This window comes from Kogia breviceps, chromosome 11, assembly GCF_026419965.1.
Source record: "Kogia breviceps isolate mKogBre1 chromosome 11, mKogBre1 haplotype 1, whole genome shotgun sequence".
In the NCBI taxonomy this organism is placed as follows: Eukaryota; Metazoa; Chordata; class Mammalia; order Artiodactyla; family Physeteridae; genus Kogia; species Kogia breviceps.
In genome coordinates this window covers 43,985,077-44,000,854 of record NC_081320.1, presented here as the reverse complement: position 1 = coordinate 44,000,854, position 15,778 = coordinate 43,985,077, and the positions used below count along the sequence as shown (strand labels likewise).

At 44.3% G+C, this 15,778-nt stretch overlaps 1 protein-coding gene across 1 annotated transcript; it reads right to left on the bottom strand.

Annotated features, from left to right (window-relative positions):
* Window positions 1-1,483: 1,483 nt before the first annotated feature.
* FAM136A (family with sequence similarity 136 member A) lies at window positions 1,484-6,068 on the bottom strand. Its single transcript, XM_059079843.2, has 3 exons — window positions 5,859-6,068; window positions 4,800-4,940; window positions 1,484-2,990 (listed from the first exon to the last, which is right to left on the bottom strand). Exons 1-3 carry the CDS (start codon window positions 5,943-5,945, stop codon window positions 2,802-2,804), a joined length of 417 nt encoding a protein of 138 aa, XP_058935826.1. The 5' UTR covers window positions 5,946-6,068; the 3' UTR covers window positions 1,484-2,801.
* Window positions 6,069-15,778: the final 9,710 nt, after the last annotated feature.

The following is a 15,778-nucleotide window of genomic DNA, read 5'->3' as shown; positions in this document are numbered from 1 at the left end:
GTTAGCCAATTGATTGTCGGCCGCTTTCCCGTTTCACCTCGCGATACTTAGGGAAGGCCTGAGCTTGTCGATCAGTCCCAAGCTTCCGGTTGCGCCGCCAGCGATTGGCGAGGACGGAGGGAAGGGACTTTCAGGAGCCCCGTTCTTTCATGTCTGTAAAATCGAGGTGCGCCTCTAGCTTCGGAAGGACCCTGGTCAATCCCGTGTCTTTGTGGGTTGTAACATTTATCTGATTCATATGTACCAAATGAAAATAAGCTCTAGAGGAGTGGGCCCTTAGTATTTCTTTGCATGTGTGGGGATATGTCCATGTATTGCGCTGCCCTTTGTTGTGCTTTGCAGATACTGCGTTTTTGTTTTTGTTTTTGTGTTAAACAGAAGGAAGGTTTGTGGCAACCCTGAGTCTTAACAAATCTTGTGGTGCCATTTTTTCTTTTTCCAACAGCATTTGCTCATTTGGTGTCTCTGTCATTTTGGCAATTCTTACAGTATTTCAAACTTTTTCATCACATTTGTTATTGTGGTGTGTGATCATACTAAATAATTCATGTGTGACCTGCTTTATTGAGACATTTGCTTCACTGTGGTGGTCTCCAACAGAACCTTTAGTATCTCGGAGGTTTGCCTATACTCCCACAGGAGAATGTCATGCTACGTTTAGGGTTCTGGTAACAGCTCAGTTAGTGAGTGCCCTCTGCACCATAAGAGAGAGTGATTGGGCCTCAATTTCCAAGACTTTGAATCTAGAGCCCAGAAGTGTACTCCCCATGGTCGGTGCTGCAATGCTTGTTAACAATTCCTCCCAAACCCCACTTAACGTACATTGTCTCTCTGTCTGAAACGTGAAGTGTAGCACACAAATGATCTCTAATACGAGGTATTGATTTTCAGGTCAAGAGTGTAGGGGTAAACAGTGGTCTCCGACTTGTTCCTAGTTAAGTTATCCGAAATAGGTGCATCCACATTTATGAATCAGATACAATTAGGATTATAGAAGACTTAGGCCAAAATAGAAAAGCATTAGTGATTTTAAGTAGGGGATGGTTCTATAAGATTCAGTTCATTCCTAATGTTCAGGAATGACTCTATTTAAATACCAGTGATAGTAAAGACTTAAACCCATCATCTATTTTGTACTCTCTTGGTACTCAAAATCCCAGGCATTGCATTTTCTCTAGAGGGGTCAAAACTGTCTGTCTTTTCCATTTTTTGTTGTTAGTGTTTAGTTGAAGCTAGAGACCTGATGTGGATAGTGAATTTCTTTTCCAGCCATATAGTTTCTGTCTTTTTACATCAACAGACTTCAATTTGTAGTGTCCTAGCATGCCCTCAAAGTTCTTCCCATTTACAAGTATCCGAACCATAACATATAACTAATTTTCACTCCCCTGGACCTCTTAAATTTATTTCACACATTACAAAAAGAAGCATCCTGACAAAGTTATATATTCACTGGCCAGATATAAGGAAAGAAACACAATAGTGGAAGAAAAATTAAGTCTTATGTATTTTTAAAACCAAACCACTAGGAAAATATATCACAGTCTTGAAACAGCAAACAGGCTATATTATCATTTCAAGTAATAAGTTGGTAAAAACACAAGGTCCTTAATAAAACGATAAGGTGCCAGAACTGGGGCAAGAACAACGCATGTTGCAAAAGTAGTATTTGGTAACGGAGGGCTGTCCCGGTTTTGTTCTAAAGGAGTCACAGCTTGCCCCTGAGTTGCTTACTTTTTCTCCTGTGACCTTCGTGTTGCCAAGGGATTGTTTCAACAGAGCTCTGTTATTACAGGGGGCAAAGTAAGCAATACTGGGTTTAGGCTTTCATTCTATTTTGTTTTATGAAAACCAGATTTTTCCAAAGCCAGTGCGTCATAACTCTCTTAATTAAGCAGCTAACAATTCCTCTTTCACTGTTCATTCTTGAATACTAGCATACAGCACAGCCACAGTCCCCTTTCCCTTCAAGGGTGAGTGTCACTGCAAGATTGTCTTGTCACTCGTCTGACTCTGCTGCTGACCGCCTCGGGGCTCATCATGGCTGCCAGTCAGAGGGAAGGTTTGCTTGCCCTACCAGTGTGATAGCGCTTCTTATATTTTTGCAGGGTCTCCAGGCTGAAAGATATCATGTGTGAGAATTTTAAGAAATGCGCACCCACATCCTGACGGCCAGAAACGAATATCCGCAAGGACCCTTTCAAAGTTTTTATCGAAACTACCTCTCCCAACTCTACATTTTAAAGTAGCTTCATGCCCTTGTATATAAAACAAAACCACACAAAACAAATCCCCAGAAGCCCCCTTTCCTTTTCTAAATTGGTGACCTCATGGATTTTGTTTTATTTCCAGTTTGTGGAAAATGTTGTAGTGATCCGTCTGGTAAACAGGAGGTTGGCAACAAATAGAAACACCTCTCCTCATACTCCACCAGATCATAAGCAGGTCAGATGAACCTGCCAGCCTGTTGGTATCTGTGTACTAAGAGAATCTGGTACCTTGGAGGGCTCTGGTTTGGTACAAGGGAGACTCCCTGTTGCCAGGATAAGCACTTGCCACGTGAAATTCAGGCTCACAAAAACTCTCCTCTGCTATCTCTGACCCCAATTTTAGCACCAGGTTTTTTCACTTTCTAGGTTTCAAACACAAAGGAACCAGTGTCCAGAGGCAACTGATACAGGCCTTAAACTTGCTGCCATCCTTAATTTCCTCATTCATAACCTTTTCTTAGAAAACCCAAATCCCCATTTCTCTTTTTAAATAGATTCCTGCCTTCAGCCCCGATGGCCAATAGCAGACATCTATTTCCCAATGGATGAGAGAGACTCCTTCATCTTCTTGGTCATGGTTGGAATGAGGTTCATGTGGTCATCCACACACGTGGTCACACAACTCTCCAGCTGCCGCTTCACCTGAAGCTCTTTACTCCCTGCATCAATTGAATCTTTGGCTTTGTCGTTGCAATGCATAGTGCACCGGGCCAGGCGGTCCTGCGGCAAGAGGGAAAAGGGTAGAGGAACTGAAAGGCTGGCCTTTATTTACTAAATGCTTATCACGTGCCAGGCTCTGTGCTATGTATTTTTCTACGTATTGCGTGGATTATCTTGATCAATTAAAGTGACACTATCATGCAATTAACCAAGATTGTCCTGATTGAAACAGAGGGTGGCACCATGAGGGCCCAGGGAAAGCATCACTAGAAAGCAGGTGAATAACAGAATAAATTGTACAGAAGCCCTTCCAGGAGGTGAGAAGGAACTAGAGGCTACTGTTACTCAACTACAGACTTTCAAACACCTTGATTTTATTAGGTCTGTACTTGCTACAGAAAAATAATTCAACGAATATTTATGAGCATCTACTATGTGCTAGGGACTCTTCTAATGTTGGGGAATACAGCAATGAGTAAAACAGATAAAGTTCTTGCCTTCATTGAACTGATATTCCAGTGAGGGGAGAGAGACAAACAAAATAAATAAGTGGAGATGTTGGGGGAAACAGTTGGATATATGAATCTGGAGATCAGGAGTAAAGCTGGTCTAAAGATATGAATGTAGGAGTTGTCAGCATATAGATGATATTTGCTATGAGACTAGAAAACTAGATTGAAAAGAAAAAAGATCCAAGGACAGCCCTGGGCACTCCAGTGTTCTTCAGAGGTTGGAGAGGGGAAAAAAACAGTAAATGAGAACAAGAAAGGAGAGAGGGAGAGAGGTGGAAAACCAGGAGAGTGAGCCATCCTATCCTGGTGGCCAACTGAGTACAGATTTTTAAGGAGGGGGAGAGTAATCCACCGTGTCAATGATGCAGGTAGGTTGAGTAAGATGAAGAATGAGAAATGACCACTCCCATGGAGGGGAGTGGCAAGAGTGGTTCTGGCACAGTGGAAAAGTAAGTCTGATTGGAGGAGTGAAAAGTGAATGGAAGAAGAAAGTTGTACAGTAATTCAAGAATCAAATTTTGAAAGACCCTATCTGTAAAATAAGGTGTCAAACACAAAGAAACCCCCTGAAGTTCCATGATCTTGGAGAAGTTATTCTTTTATAGTGTCAGTAATTTTGAAGAATTTTATATAGAATGTATCACATTAGATATAATTTTTCCATTTGAACAGAATCCCAGGCTATGAAAACTGGTTCAGAGGTGGGCCCTGCTTCCCCAAGTTCCAGGAAAGTATATCCAGAAGAAGGGAGTAAAAGGAAGTTGTGGATACCCTTTGCTCCAGACAGGGATACTGTAGGGGGGCTCTCAGTGACCTCAAAGAGGCTTGTGAGTCAGGCATCAGTGAGTCAACAATAATAATGCTTCATATAAATGGCCGCTCTTTAGTGACACAGGAGCTGCCCCCTGGGTGTAGCAAGTAGGAGCATCCTGGGTGGGTATATCCACAAAATGATGGCAGGATCTTGTTCTAATCTGTATGCTTTAAAGACTGGCCCATTCCACTTTCCTGGGGATTCTGCTGTTGTAAGAATGAATTAATATGTTTTATAAAGTATTTGTATACGTTATACAAATACATATGTATTTGATATTTATGGGGGAAAAAAACAAGGCTCTTGGTGATGAAACTCCCTTGGTTAACTCCCTTTTACATTGTTTCTATGGGAAATTTTTACAGCACTCAATCTCTAGGACTTTTTCCAAAATGTGAAACTGTGTAAAGAGTAGTTGGCCATAGGACTGTCACAAATGTTGACACAGAACCAAGACACGAAAGCTAGGAGTTTTGAACAAATGCTTGTCATCTGCAAAAGAGCAACATCAAGGGCTAGAGTCATCTGTTTGGGATTCCTCACCTGGAACTTCTCCAACTCACTGGTCACCAGGGCCTGAGCTTGAGCCAGAGGTGCATGGCAGCGCTCAATGCACTGGTGCACTTGCTGCATGGACGCCTGGCTGTCCTCACAACAGCCAGCGCTGCACCGGAACATGAGGCCCTGTGGGGGGAGGGGCAGAGGAAGGTTAGGTAGGAAAGCCTCTGGGACAGAGACGTCCACGGAGTGCAACAGAGGCTAGGAGAAGCATCATATCCGCACCTCTCCCTAGAATAGACATCAGGACCTTAAAACCACGAACGGGAACATTATCCTCGGTGCCTAGCGTAGTGTTTTACAGCCTCCTTGCCGCTAGCTCATTGGCACTTGTTGAATCGAAGGCTGGGTGGACAGGGAAGGTGGTGGAGGGTCAGATGAAGCCAAGTTCTGAAAACCGGGTGCCTAAACCACAAGGTTCAGAGGTCAGCAATCTAGTAACCTACATTCCACCAGGGGGTAACTGGTCCACTGACTCCAGGGGCACCTTTACAAGGGAAACCCACAATCCGGTTAGGGAAGCAGGACCAGCAGCCACAAAACATTTAGGAGATCAAAGCGTTACAGCATATAAGCCAGCGCTGTGTGGAGCCAGGTTCGGTGCTACAGAACCGGGCATAACCAGGCCATTGAGGAGGCCGACCGCAGTCGGTCTTTCACCCTGGCCGTGCTCTTTCCGGGCCTCTGGCTGCTCACCTGCAGAAGAGGCCGCGCAAGTGGGGAAGGTCGGGGAGGCCGAACATCTTACGCCAGGGGCTTCTTAACCCTGGCCCGGTGACACCCCCTCCCCCGGCCTGGCCTTGGGGGCAGACGGCCTTGCGCATGGCGAGGGAGCACAGATTTCATCCGCTCAGCCGAAGCTCCAGAAGTTCTGTCTGAGGGTGAGCCGAGCTTCCGAGGACGCCGCGACGACCCCAGGGACACCCCGACCCGGGTCTGCGGGGAGGGAGGCAGTAGCGTTGGGGATCGTGCGGCGGCTGCGGGAAGGGGCCAGGAATCCCGGACCGCCTTGGCTCCCCCCGGGTCGGCCCTCGACCCCGCTACCTGCATCTTCCGGATGTTCTCTCTCTCCAGACTCTTCACCATAGAGTCCACCGCCTCCTGCACCCGGAGCTGCTGCAGCTCCGCCATGGCGACCCGGCGCTGCTCCGTGCCGCACCGGCACCCACATGGACTCCTGGGCACGAGCCCGCCCCTTCGCCGCCGCTTCAGGGGTCATCGCGGCGCGCCCTTTCCGGGCCCACGCCGCCGCCTAGCTTCCGAGAGGAGCAACTGCACGCCCGGCGGCTAGCTTCTGCCCGCGCTCCCTGGCCCTCCACCCGGAGTCCCCGCCCACCTCTCGGCCTTCTTCAACTGGTTCGCGCCCTTCCCCCGGCAATGCAAGCGCCGAGACTGCATTTTCCCCTCTACCTCCTCCCGTCCCTCTTATGTATTTATTTTTTAAAATGGAAGTATTTACAATGTTGTGCCAATCTCTGCTGAAAAAAAGTGAAAAAATATTTAATATAATTAACATAACAGATAAGTGCGCAGATCTTAGATGTAAACACGTTGATGTGTTTTAACAAACCTTGCCGTTTCCCAGTCAATCCCCGCCCATTCCCTCCCTATCTCCCCACTCCAGACCCCAGGCAACCACTGATCCGCTTTCTATCACGACAGATTACACTTTTCCTTTCTAGAATTTATAAATCATTCCTATGTACTTTCTTGGGGGGTTTGGCTTCTTCACCTAACATAACGCTTTTGAGATTGAGCCTTATCTTCAGTTCCTTTTTGCTGCTGAATAGTATTCCATTGAATGGACATACAACAATTTGTTTTTCCATTCCTCTGTTGATGGACATTTGGGTCTTTCCCAGTTATTAGCTATTCTGAATAAAGTGGTGACTATGAACATCCTTGAGCAAGTCTTTTGTAGACATAGATGTCCATTTCTCTTGGGTAAATATCTAGAAGTGGAACTGTTGGGTTGTTGGTAGATGTATGTTTATGCATTTATTTCTAATGAGAAATTATTAACCTCAAAGGAGCAACGCAGGGGCTACAGATATTCAATCGACAATGAAGCATTTATATGCCAGTAACAGTGGGCTGTTTCTGAGCTCCTGGAGCAGTTCTATCAGGAATGCCCCACCCCACCTCCAATTTTACTGTCCTATGTATTCATTAATTAAACACAAGCAGTCGTCCCTCGGTAACCCTGGGTTCCGCATCCGCAGATACGGAGGGCCGACTATGATACTTTAGTGTCGGTGTCAGGACTTGGTGTGCGCAGTGGGTCCTGTAACCAATCCCCTGCGGATACCAAGGGACAACTGTAGCTGGTGCGTGCTAGGCACGAGGCACAGCGGTAGGGGCGAGGGTCCACAGGGGAGCCTTGGTGAGGGTGAAGGGGGCAGACAGGTAGTGTTGGAAGAGATGTGCTAATACGGGGTGACCGTGGCTGGCAAGAAGTGAGCAGTCCAAATGTCTCAGGAAAGCTTCCTTAGAGGATACGACAAGTGGGTGTTTTTGCCTGGCACACGAGACGGTGAAGAGAATGCCATACCAGGCACGGGGAGCTGCCTGAACAAAACAGAGTGTGAAACAGCGTGAAGCTTTGGGGAAGCCAAGTGGTTTTGCTGACTTGGAACCTGGAGTAGAAAAGAATAATGAGTGAGGGACACAAGGAAAGGGGCCTTGACTTTGGAATTTAGGCATTTGCTGCCATCGGACACTAGATGGCAGGAGAAGTCTGGTTTGAGGGCAGTGGGCCGCTTGACTCAGCCCAAAGACTTAAAGCTTCAGGTCCTTCTCTAACCCAGGGGCTGGTAACTTTCAGGAAACCACTGTTCAGCATCTGAAACATCCTTTACACTTCAAGCCAGTCTAGAGGAGGCTGCAGGCTCTGGAATTAGAATGACCCCGGCTATTACTGAATGTGCCAGGCTTTGTTTTAAGTTCTTTATACGGGTTATCTCATTTAATACCCACAACAATCTTATGAGGTGAGAACTTTATTATCCACTTTTCTCCTGCTCAGGGCAGAAAACTGAGGTCTAGGGAGGTGAAGCCATTTGCCAAAGGTTGCATATTTAGAAGCTAGAATCGGTGGAGCTAGACTTCCAACCTGCATAAGCTAACTCCAAACTGTGAAGTAGGAAATCTCTGTTATGAATGACAATGTTTATACTTATATTTCCATATTCCATGGAGAGATCTGACTTTCTTTGTTATAGAACACTCTGAAATGTCTCACCTTTCCCCCTTATTTCAAAGATGTCAGATTGAATCTCTCCAACAAGTCCTACTTTTAGGAGCCCAGTTAATCACACTAAAATGATAAAAGTCCTTGAGTAATGTAGCCTTACTAGTTCATGTATATGAAATGAATGGTTCTTTAGTATACTTATGAAAAATGATTCCTGACTTCATTTGGCTTTGGAAATCTTCATGGTGGAAGCAGTTTAATCTCATTCTAGGAAGCTCAGATACCTTGTTTGTGTTATTTTCCTGGTGCTTTGGGAGTAGGAAACAAGGTTTCAGGATTCGAGATCTTGTCTGGCCCAGCCTTGGCTGACTTCACTGGAAACAAGTCTGAGCCCTTTCAGGGTCGTGGATGGTCAATTGTATAATCTTGATTCCCTTTCTACCTCCCCTGCATGTGATGCTCTGCCCTCAGACCCTTGTTGTGGCCCAACAGCATCCGAAATACTCCCTGCCACCCTGCCAGAGAAAAACAATGGCAATAGATAGACCAAGACTCTTTCTTATATTCAGATATGGGTGGGATAAAGGGGGCCCTGGGACCTTGGGATGATAGGAGGAAGTGAAATTTGCTGATTGCTGTCACCTTGACTGAACTTCACGTTAGCAATGGGTGACAGCCAGAAACCCCTTTGGCCAACGTGGGTTAAAGAGCTCCGGATGAACCTCTATGCATCAAACTGATAATTCAAAAAACAATTCTTATGTTGTCAGTTTCTAGTCATGATATTCTATTCCTTGGTAGGTTAGGAAGTCTGCTGAGGAAAAGAAAACTCTCACACAAATACCACCTTCTGTAGAATGAGGAATTTAACTTTTGGGAAGTCACAGAAATTTTTATTAAAATACATTTGAAGCTTTGATTGAACAGTTATATATATATATATATATATATATAATTAAACATAAAATAAAGCAAATGTTTTATGATTATAAATATTCTACCATGTAAATATCTCTTGAATCTATTCACATCTCTCTAGCCTACTGTTATCACCCTAGACAAAGCCACCATCATTATTAATATTATTATTATTATTTGCCTGGGCTACTACAATTGACCCTGTTTAAATCTTTTGCACATCTTCCGATTGAGTGCTCTTTTACTTCTTGGTTTGTAGAATATATTTATATATTTTTGTAATGGGATCTTTGTCAGTTATAGGTGTTATAAATATTTTCTCCTATTTGGTGACTTGCCTTTTCACTTTAAAATTGGAAGAAGTACTTAACTTGAATTTAGTCTTATTTATAATTTTTCCCTTTATAGTTAATTTCTTTTGTGTCATGTTTAAATTTTTTTTCTCAACTCCAAGATCATGAAGGTATTCTTTTTTTTTAAAAAAAAAAAAACAACTTCCCTCTTTTTTAAAAAAATAAATTTATTTGTTTATTTATTTATTTATGGCTGTGTTGGGTCTTTGTTGCTGCGGGCTTTCTCTCATTGCGGCGAGTCGGAGCTACTCTTCGTTGTGGTGCACGGGCTTCTCACTGAGGTGGCTTATCTTTGCAGAGCATGGGCTCTAGGCGCGTGGGCTTCAGTAGTTGGGACACGTGGGCTCAGCAGTTGTGGCTCGCGGGCTCTAGAGCGCAGACTCAGTAGTTGTGGCGCACGAGCTTAGTTGTTCCGTGGCATGTGGGATCTTCCCGGACCAGGGCTTGAAACCGTTGTGTACACTGCGTTGGCAGGCAGATGCTTAACCACTGTGCCACCAGGGAAGTCCCTATGAAGGTATTCTTGAGGTGTTTAAAAATTATATTTACTTATTTTTATTCAACCTTTCTTCTTTAAAATATATGCACTTTAAGGCTATAAATGTCTCTCTTCTACTGCTTTAACTAATACTTTTGTTCAAATATTTTATAATTTCCATTATGAATTCTTCTTTGATCCCCACAGGTTATTTAGGAATGTATCTCTTAATTTCCTAACATATGGGTATTTTTTTAGGTAACTTTTTGTTAGCAATTGCAGATGTGACCAAATTATGGTTGGCAAACATTCTCTCTGTTGAAATTTGCTTTATGGCCTCAAAATAGACTCTTCTGACTGTTCCTCGCTCTCATATGCTCCCCTATCATGTATTCTTTTAGCATCTTGCACTTGTCTGTGACAGTACTCATCACTACTGCTCATTACTTGTCTTATGCTTATTTTCTTTGCTAGCTTAACACCTCTACAAGGTCAGGGACCTCGTGTGTCTTTTTCATTCCTCTTCCTCAATTTTTTGCTCAGTGTCTGGCATATACTAACCCCTCAATAAAAATTTGTCTAATTAACAAATACATTTATGTATTTCAATATTGATATCATTAACCATAAATATTTGTAAACCAGGGAAAAAACAATGAAAATAGATAAATAAAAAATTAAAAAACCATAATACTACACTACTATTTTAAATACCACTATTGGCATTTTTATTATTGGTTTAAACATGATAAATGTTTATTTCTCATATATCATCTGAAGATAAACAATCTAGGGCTTCTCATTGCTGTGGCTTCTCTTGTTGTGGAGCACGGGCTCTAGGCGTGAGGACTTCAGTAGTTGTGGCTCGCGGGCTTAGTTGCTCCACAGCATGTGGGATCTTCCTGGACCAGGGCTCGAACCTGTGTCCCCTGCATTGGCAGGTGGATTCTTAGCCACCAGGGAAGTCCCCCACATGGTCTTGGTTTATTTCTTTCCAGTCTTTTTTCCTATGCAGAGTTTTTTTTTTCAAACATTGGGGTAGTAAAATATATATACTTTGGTATCTTGCTTTTACAATTATAAGTATTTCCATGTCATTATGTACGAATAAAGTAAAAGATAGTATGTGGCTAGTCATCAGTGTTAAGCAAAAGAAGTCTGAAATTCTAATACAAATGTAAAGATTTGAGTAAGTCCTAGGATGGAGACTGGTAAACTCCCAGATGGTTGAGCAATCCAAGAGCAAAGGGGCCACATCTAAGTTCACAGAGCCCCAGGGAGGTGACCAGTCTGCAAAGAGGTGATGGCTGCATGTTTGGTGTAGGCAGAGGGGGCCTTAGGCAGCCCACACGTTCTTCAAGGCTCAGTGTGAGTAGGAGTTGCCCCAGATTGTCATGGAGCCAGACAGGGCCTCAGAGAGTCTGAGACTATCTCTTTTGCATGGGCCACCCAGGATGGGAGCTGCCTAATGACCTCTGAGGAGTGGAGAGAAGCACAGAGCCCAGAAGTGGAGGAGAGACAGAGCTGGACCTGGACAGATCTTGTGGTTGTGAAGAAGGATGACTCGGCAGCACCTTGGTTCACTCCAGGTTCACTTGCAGAGGCCGGTGTGGACCGATGCTACCGCTCACCCTCCCCACAGACATCTTGTTTGATGTAGCTCTGGGATGTGTCCCCACATTGATCAAGATTGCATCTCTGCCACCCAGCTGAAAGGAGCTCACATAAGAAATTCTTTAGTCTTAGAAAAATCAAGTTGCATTTCTTGTACATTGAGACCTGTACCTGCTTTGCGTGTGTTCCTTAGGTGAAGAATCCATTAAATAACAACCACCACCTAGCTGTGTGGGACCCCACAGTGTCTCTGAAATTGTGAGTTCTGGTTCTCTGTTGCTGTGCATCAGTGCCAGCTGTGTGGCCTGAATGACATTAGCCACTGTCTTGGTTCAGCATCCCTTATCCTTCCACGACTATTGTAATAATAGTCCTTTATCCAGCCCTTACTGTTACAGGCTGCCCTCCAAACTTTATTTATTTATTTATTTATTTATTTATTTATTTATTTATTATCCAATGTTTGCTCAAAGTCCCCTGCTAGTCTACAGAGGAAAGTTCTAATGTCTTAGAGATGGACTACCAGGTCCATCAGGATCTGCCTGGAACCTACCTTTTCAACACCATCTCTCTATTCCTTACCCGATGGCAGCTGTGCCCAACCACTGACAGTCTCCCAGGTATGTCATCATCACTTTCCAGGTCTCTGGGCCACTGCACGTGCTGTGCCCTCGGTCTGGGGGTCCTTCCCCATCTCTCTTCTTCAGCTTGTGGGCTCCTACTGAAGACTGGGCTCAGACGCTACGCAATTGGTGTCTTCTCCTGTATGCTCCTGTAGTGCTTTTTGTTTTCTGCCATTTTTCCATCACAATGTCTTTTTTATCCTACTAGAGAGCAGGGGTCTCAAACTCACCTGCGTTTTGGGTCCTGGAGGCAGTACCAGTGAGTGAAGCTTGTCTGGGGTAAGCATCTATGTGTGCAGAGGGAATGGGAACTATGGTAGACTGACGAACAACATTTTCAATTTTTTCCCTCAAACACCATGGCTCAGACAACACATGGTAAACCTGGTTCTTGAGACTCCTCAGTGAAATAATTAAATTAATTAATGTCCTTTTTGTCATCACTTGCTAGATGAGCCTTTTGAGAAAGTCGTATTGTTCTTTGCATCTTCCTTAGCAGTATTCTCAGTACAAGGCACACACATGATCAGGGAATGTTTGCTGAAGGAATTAATGAGTGGGAAGGCGATAGCTTACATTTCTGTAAATGTTCTCCCTTTTCAAGTTTGCCTTGTGGGTAGTATGGCCTCTGGCCCTCTCTGTGTACTTGCGAGGGCTCCAGGTACCTTGGTGAGGGGATTTTGGAAAAGATGGAGCAAAACCAAACCCCTTGTGGAGAAATAACTTTAACTAGAATCCTAGAGGGGGACAGACACTGGCAAGGGATGGGAGAAATCTGGTTTGGGTCTGGCTAGAAGTTGTTCCCAATCCTGTTGACCCCCCAGTTAGATGCCTCTGCCTTCCTGTCTCTGGGCCTCAGCTTTCTAATCTGATAAAAAGAAAAGGAAAAAGAAAAAGAAAAAAAGGGAGGCAAATCTATATTCATTGGCTGGTTTCAGGAAAGTAAGTGGAACAGAGAACTTTTAGGTTCTCAGAGGAAAATCTCTTTTTAGTACAACATATTATTATTATGAACCAAATCATTGAAGATATGAGCTTGCTGGTCACTGGAGAGAACAACAAGGTGAGATGTGGGACTTTTTTTTTTTTTTTTTTTTTTGCGGTACACGGGCCTCTCACTGTTGTGGCCTCTCCCGCTGCGGAGCACAGGCTCTGGACGCGCAGGCTCAGCGGCCATGGCTCACGGGCCCAGCCGCTCCGCGGCATGTGGGATCTTCCCGGACCAGGGCACGAACCCGCGTCCCCTGCATCGGCAGGCGGACTCTCAAACACTGCGCCACCAGGGAAGCCCAATGTGGGACGTTTTATAATGCACTTATAACAGGACACAGGAGACTTAAGGAGTTTTCACCTAAAGCAGCTCCTTTTCTCACACTCACCTGCCAGCAACCATGGTAGGTCAGGGGGCACACCTTCCTTGGAGACATTGGAGCACAGTTCCAGGGAGATAATGCAGATGGGCAAGCACGTGGCTTTGGCAACATCCCCTCTTATATATGTTCTCTGTTATACAATGCACCTATGAGTGCTGAGGTCAATAGGAAGTCAGCATAATGGTTAAGAAATTGGCAGGTCTGGATTTGAGTCCCATATTGCCCCTTAGCAGTGATGTCACCTTAGACAACTTATTTAATACTGCCTATCTGTAAAGTTAGGTAATTAAAGTGCTTACTTCACCACGTGGTTGTCCTGTGACTTCTGCCCTTGGATGATGGCTGAGTCCACTCAGGCCAGGCAGACCAATTCTAGTCCTTCCTTCATGTGATAACAGACTTTTTGATATTTAAAGAGCAAGGTATCCCAGGAGGAGTCTCTTCTCCAGGTGAGATATCATCTTGAGATAGGTTGGGACCTGGGACCCTCTACCAGAGTGCTTGCACCTGGACAAACGTCTCCTCGACCCAAAGAATACAAAGTAACTGTAAGTGACTGAAAATAACTGTACGCATGTGCAGTTGGGGCAATTATGAACAATAGGAAACAAAAAGGCCACAAACCAACTGCCATTTCTGAGGTGCCCAGAGCAAAAGCAGGGTACTCAGTATGACCCCTGCACTTGGCAAAACCAAGCGGGTGGGCAGACCACCTAAGCTATGCCTCCTTCCCAACCCATGGATTCCCCCCTCCCCACCATTGTTAACCCATTTAAGGACCCAAGCAGCTCCCCTAGGGGACCTGTTTCTTGTCTTCTCTTCCTCATGCTGCAGCAGAAGGCCCAATAAAATCTTGCCTGAAATTCTCTTATCAATTTCTATTGATTAAAGAGTCCTAGGGCTTGGATCGGTAACAATCTGTGTCTTTCATTAAGAATCATAGAATTTAAAGGGATCCTAGAGATCTGTTTGCTTTTGCGAAATTTTTAGAAGAATCATTTGTTTGTTTTCAAACATAACGACTGGGGAAAACTCCAATATAAAGAACACATGAAGATGTATTTTAACAGTCTAAATTAACTTTCCAAGTTGAAATTTCAAAGACTTTTTTTTAAAAAAAATTTTTGGCTGCATTGGGTCTTCATTGCTGTGCATGGGCTTTCTCTAGTTGCGGTGAGCGGGGGCTACTCTTTGTGGTGGTGCGCAGACTTTTCATTGTGGTGGCTTCTCTTGTTGCGGAGCACGGGCTCTAGGCACACAGGTTTCAGTAGTTGTGGCACGTGGGCTCAGCAGCTGTGGCTCGCGGCCTCTAGGGCACAGACTCAGTAGTTGTGGCTCATGGGCTTGGTTGCTCTGCGGCATGTGGGATCTTCCAGGACCAGGGATCGAACCCATGTCCCCTGCATTAGCAGGTGGATTCTTAACCACTGTGCCACCAGGGAAGTCCCTCAAAGATTTGTTTATTGTAAATAGGCTATCTAGATAACCACTGGCCACGTGTGGTTATTTGAATTTAAGTTAAAATAAAATTTAAAAATTCAGCTCCTTGGTCACATTAGCCACAGTTCAAGTGTTCACTAGGCAAATGTGATTACAGTATATAGACATAGAGCGTTTCTATCATCGTAGAAAGTTCTATTGGACAGCACAGCTTTAGAACAATGAGGTTGTTTTGCTCAAGGTTATGAATGATATTCCATCCTGATAGCAGTCTCAGCATCCAGTGTACATTTTGGTTTTGCTTTACTTGCACAGAATCAAGGCAACCTTGATTTTACTAGATGAGAAGTTACACACGGTGGTCCTTTCCAACAGCTCTTTTTTCAAACTCAGGATGGTCTTCCATTAAGGGGAGGTGTCAGGAAAAGCTTTAACTTGAGCCCGGACTAAAGCTAGTTAACCTGGTAGCACAAGATAATGCGCTTGTGATGTCTTGTGGGTTAAAATAGGACATAGAATATACTTGAGCAGGAGTTTTTTTGAAGAATAGCTGAGAAAGTATTTAAACACATTTTAAAAATTAGAATTCTCATGCAACGTGTGGAACACCAGGGCCTCTCTGTGGAGCCCTAGGGTGCTGTGGGGTACAGTTTGAAAACTCTTGGTCCAAACCAAAGCTCTCATGAAACCGGGTCCTCAAAAGACAAATGGGTTTCACATGGTCACACAGTAGGTGACAGTCAGAAAAGAGTAGAAATATATTTTTCTGACTCAGTCCAGTGTTTTCCATACACTTTTGAAATGACAGGGTCCAAACATGGCTTCCCCCATTATCTGGGCCATGCTCTCCTGAGCCTTAGTGGTGGGAAGGGTAGGCTCTGGAGCTGGACCCAAGCTGGGAGCTGAGTGGGGCCTCATCTTTCTCATTTGGGATGTTATCTTCAGTAATGATAATAGCAGCTTCCATTTATT

Bases quoted from the DNA above. Each gene is read 5' to 3' on its own strand.
- FAM136A (XM_059079843.2), bottom strand. From the start codon at position 5,945: ATGGCGGAGCTGCAGCAGCTCCGGGTGCAGGAGGCGGTGGACTCTATG. The intron at 4,941-5,858 runs GTAGCGGGGTCG...CTCCCCCCACAG, and splicing joins AGAACATCCGGAAGATGCAG to GGCCTCATGTTCCGGTGCAG. The intron at 2,991-4,799 runs GTGAGGAATCCC...CTCTTGCCGCAG, and splicing joins GTGAGTTGGAGAAGTTCCAG to GACCGCCTGGCCCGGTGCAC.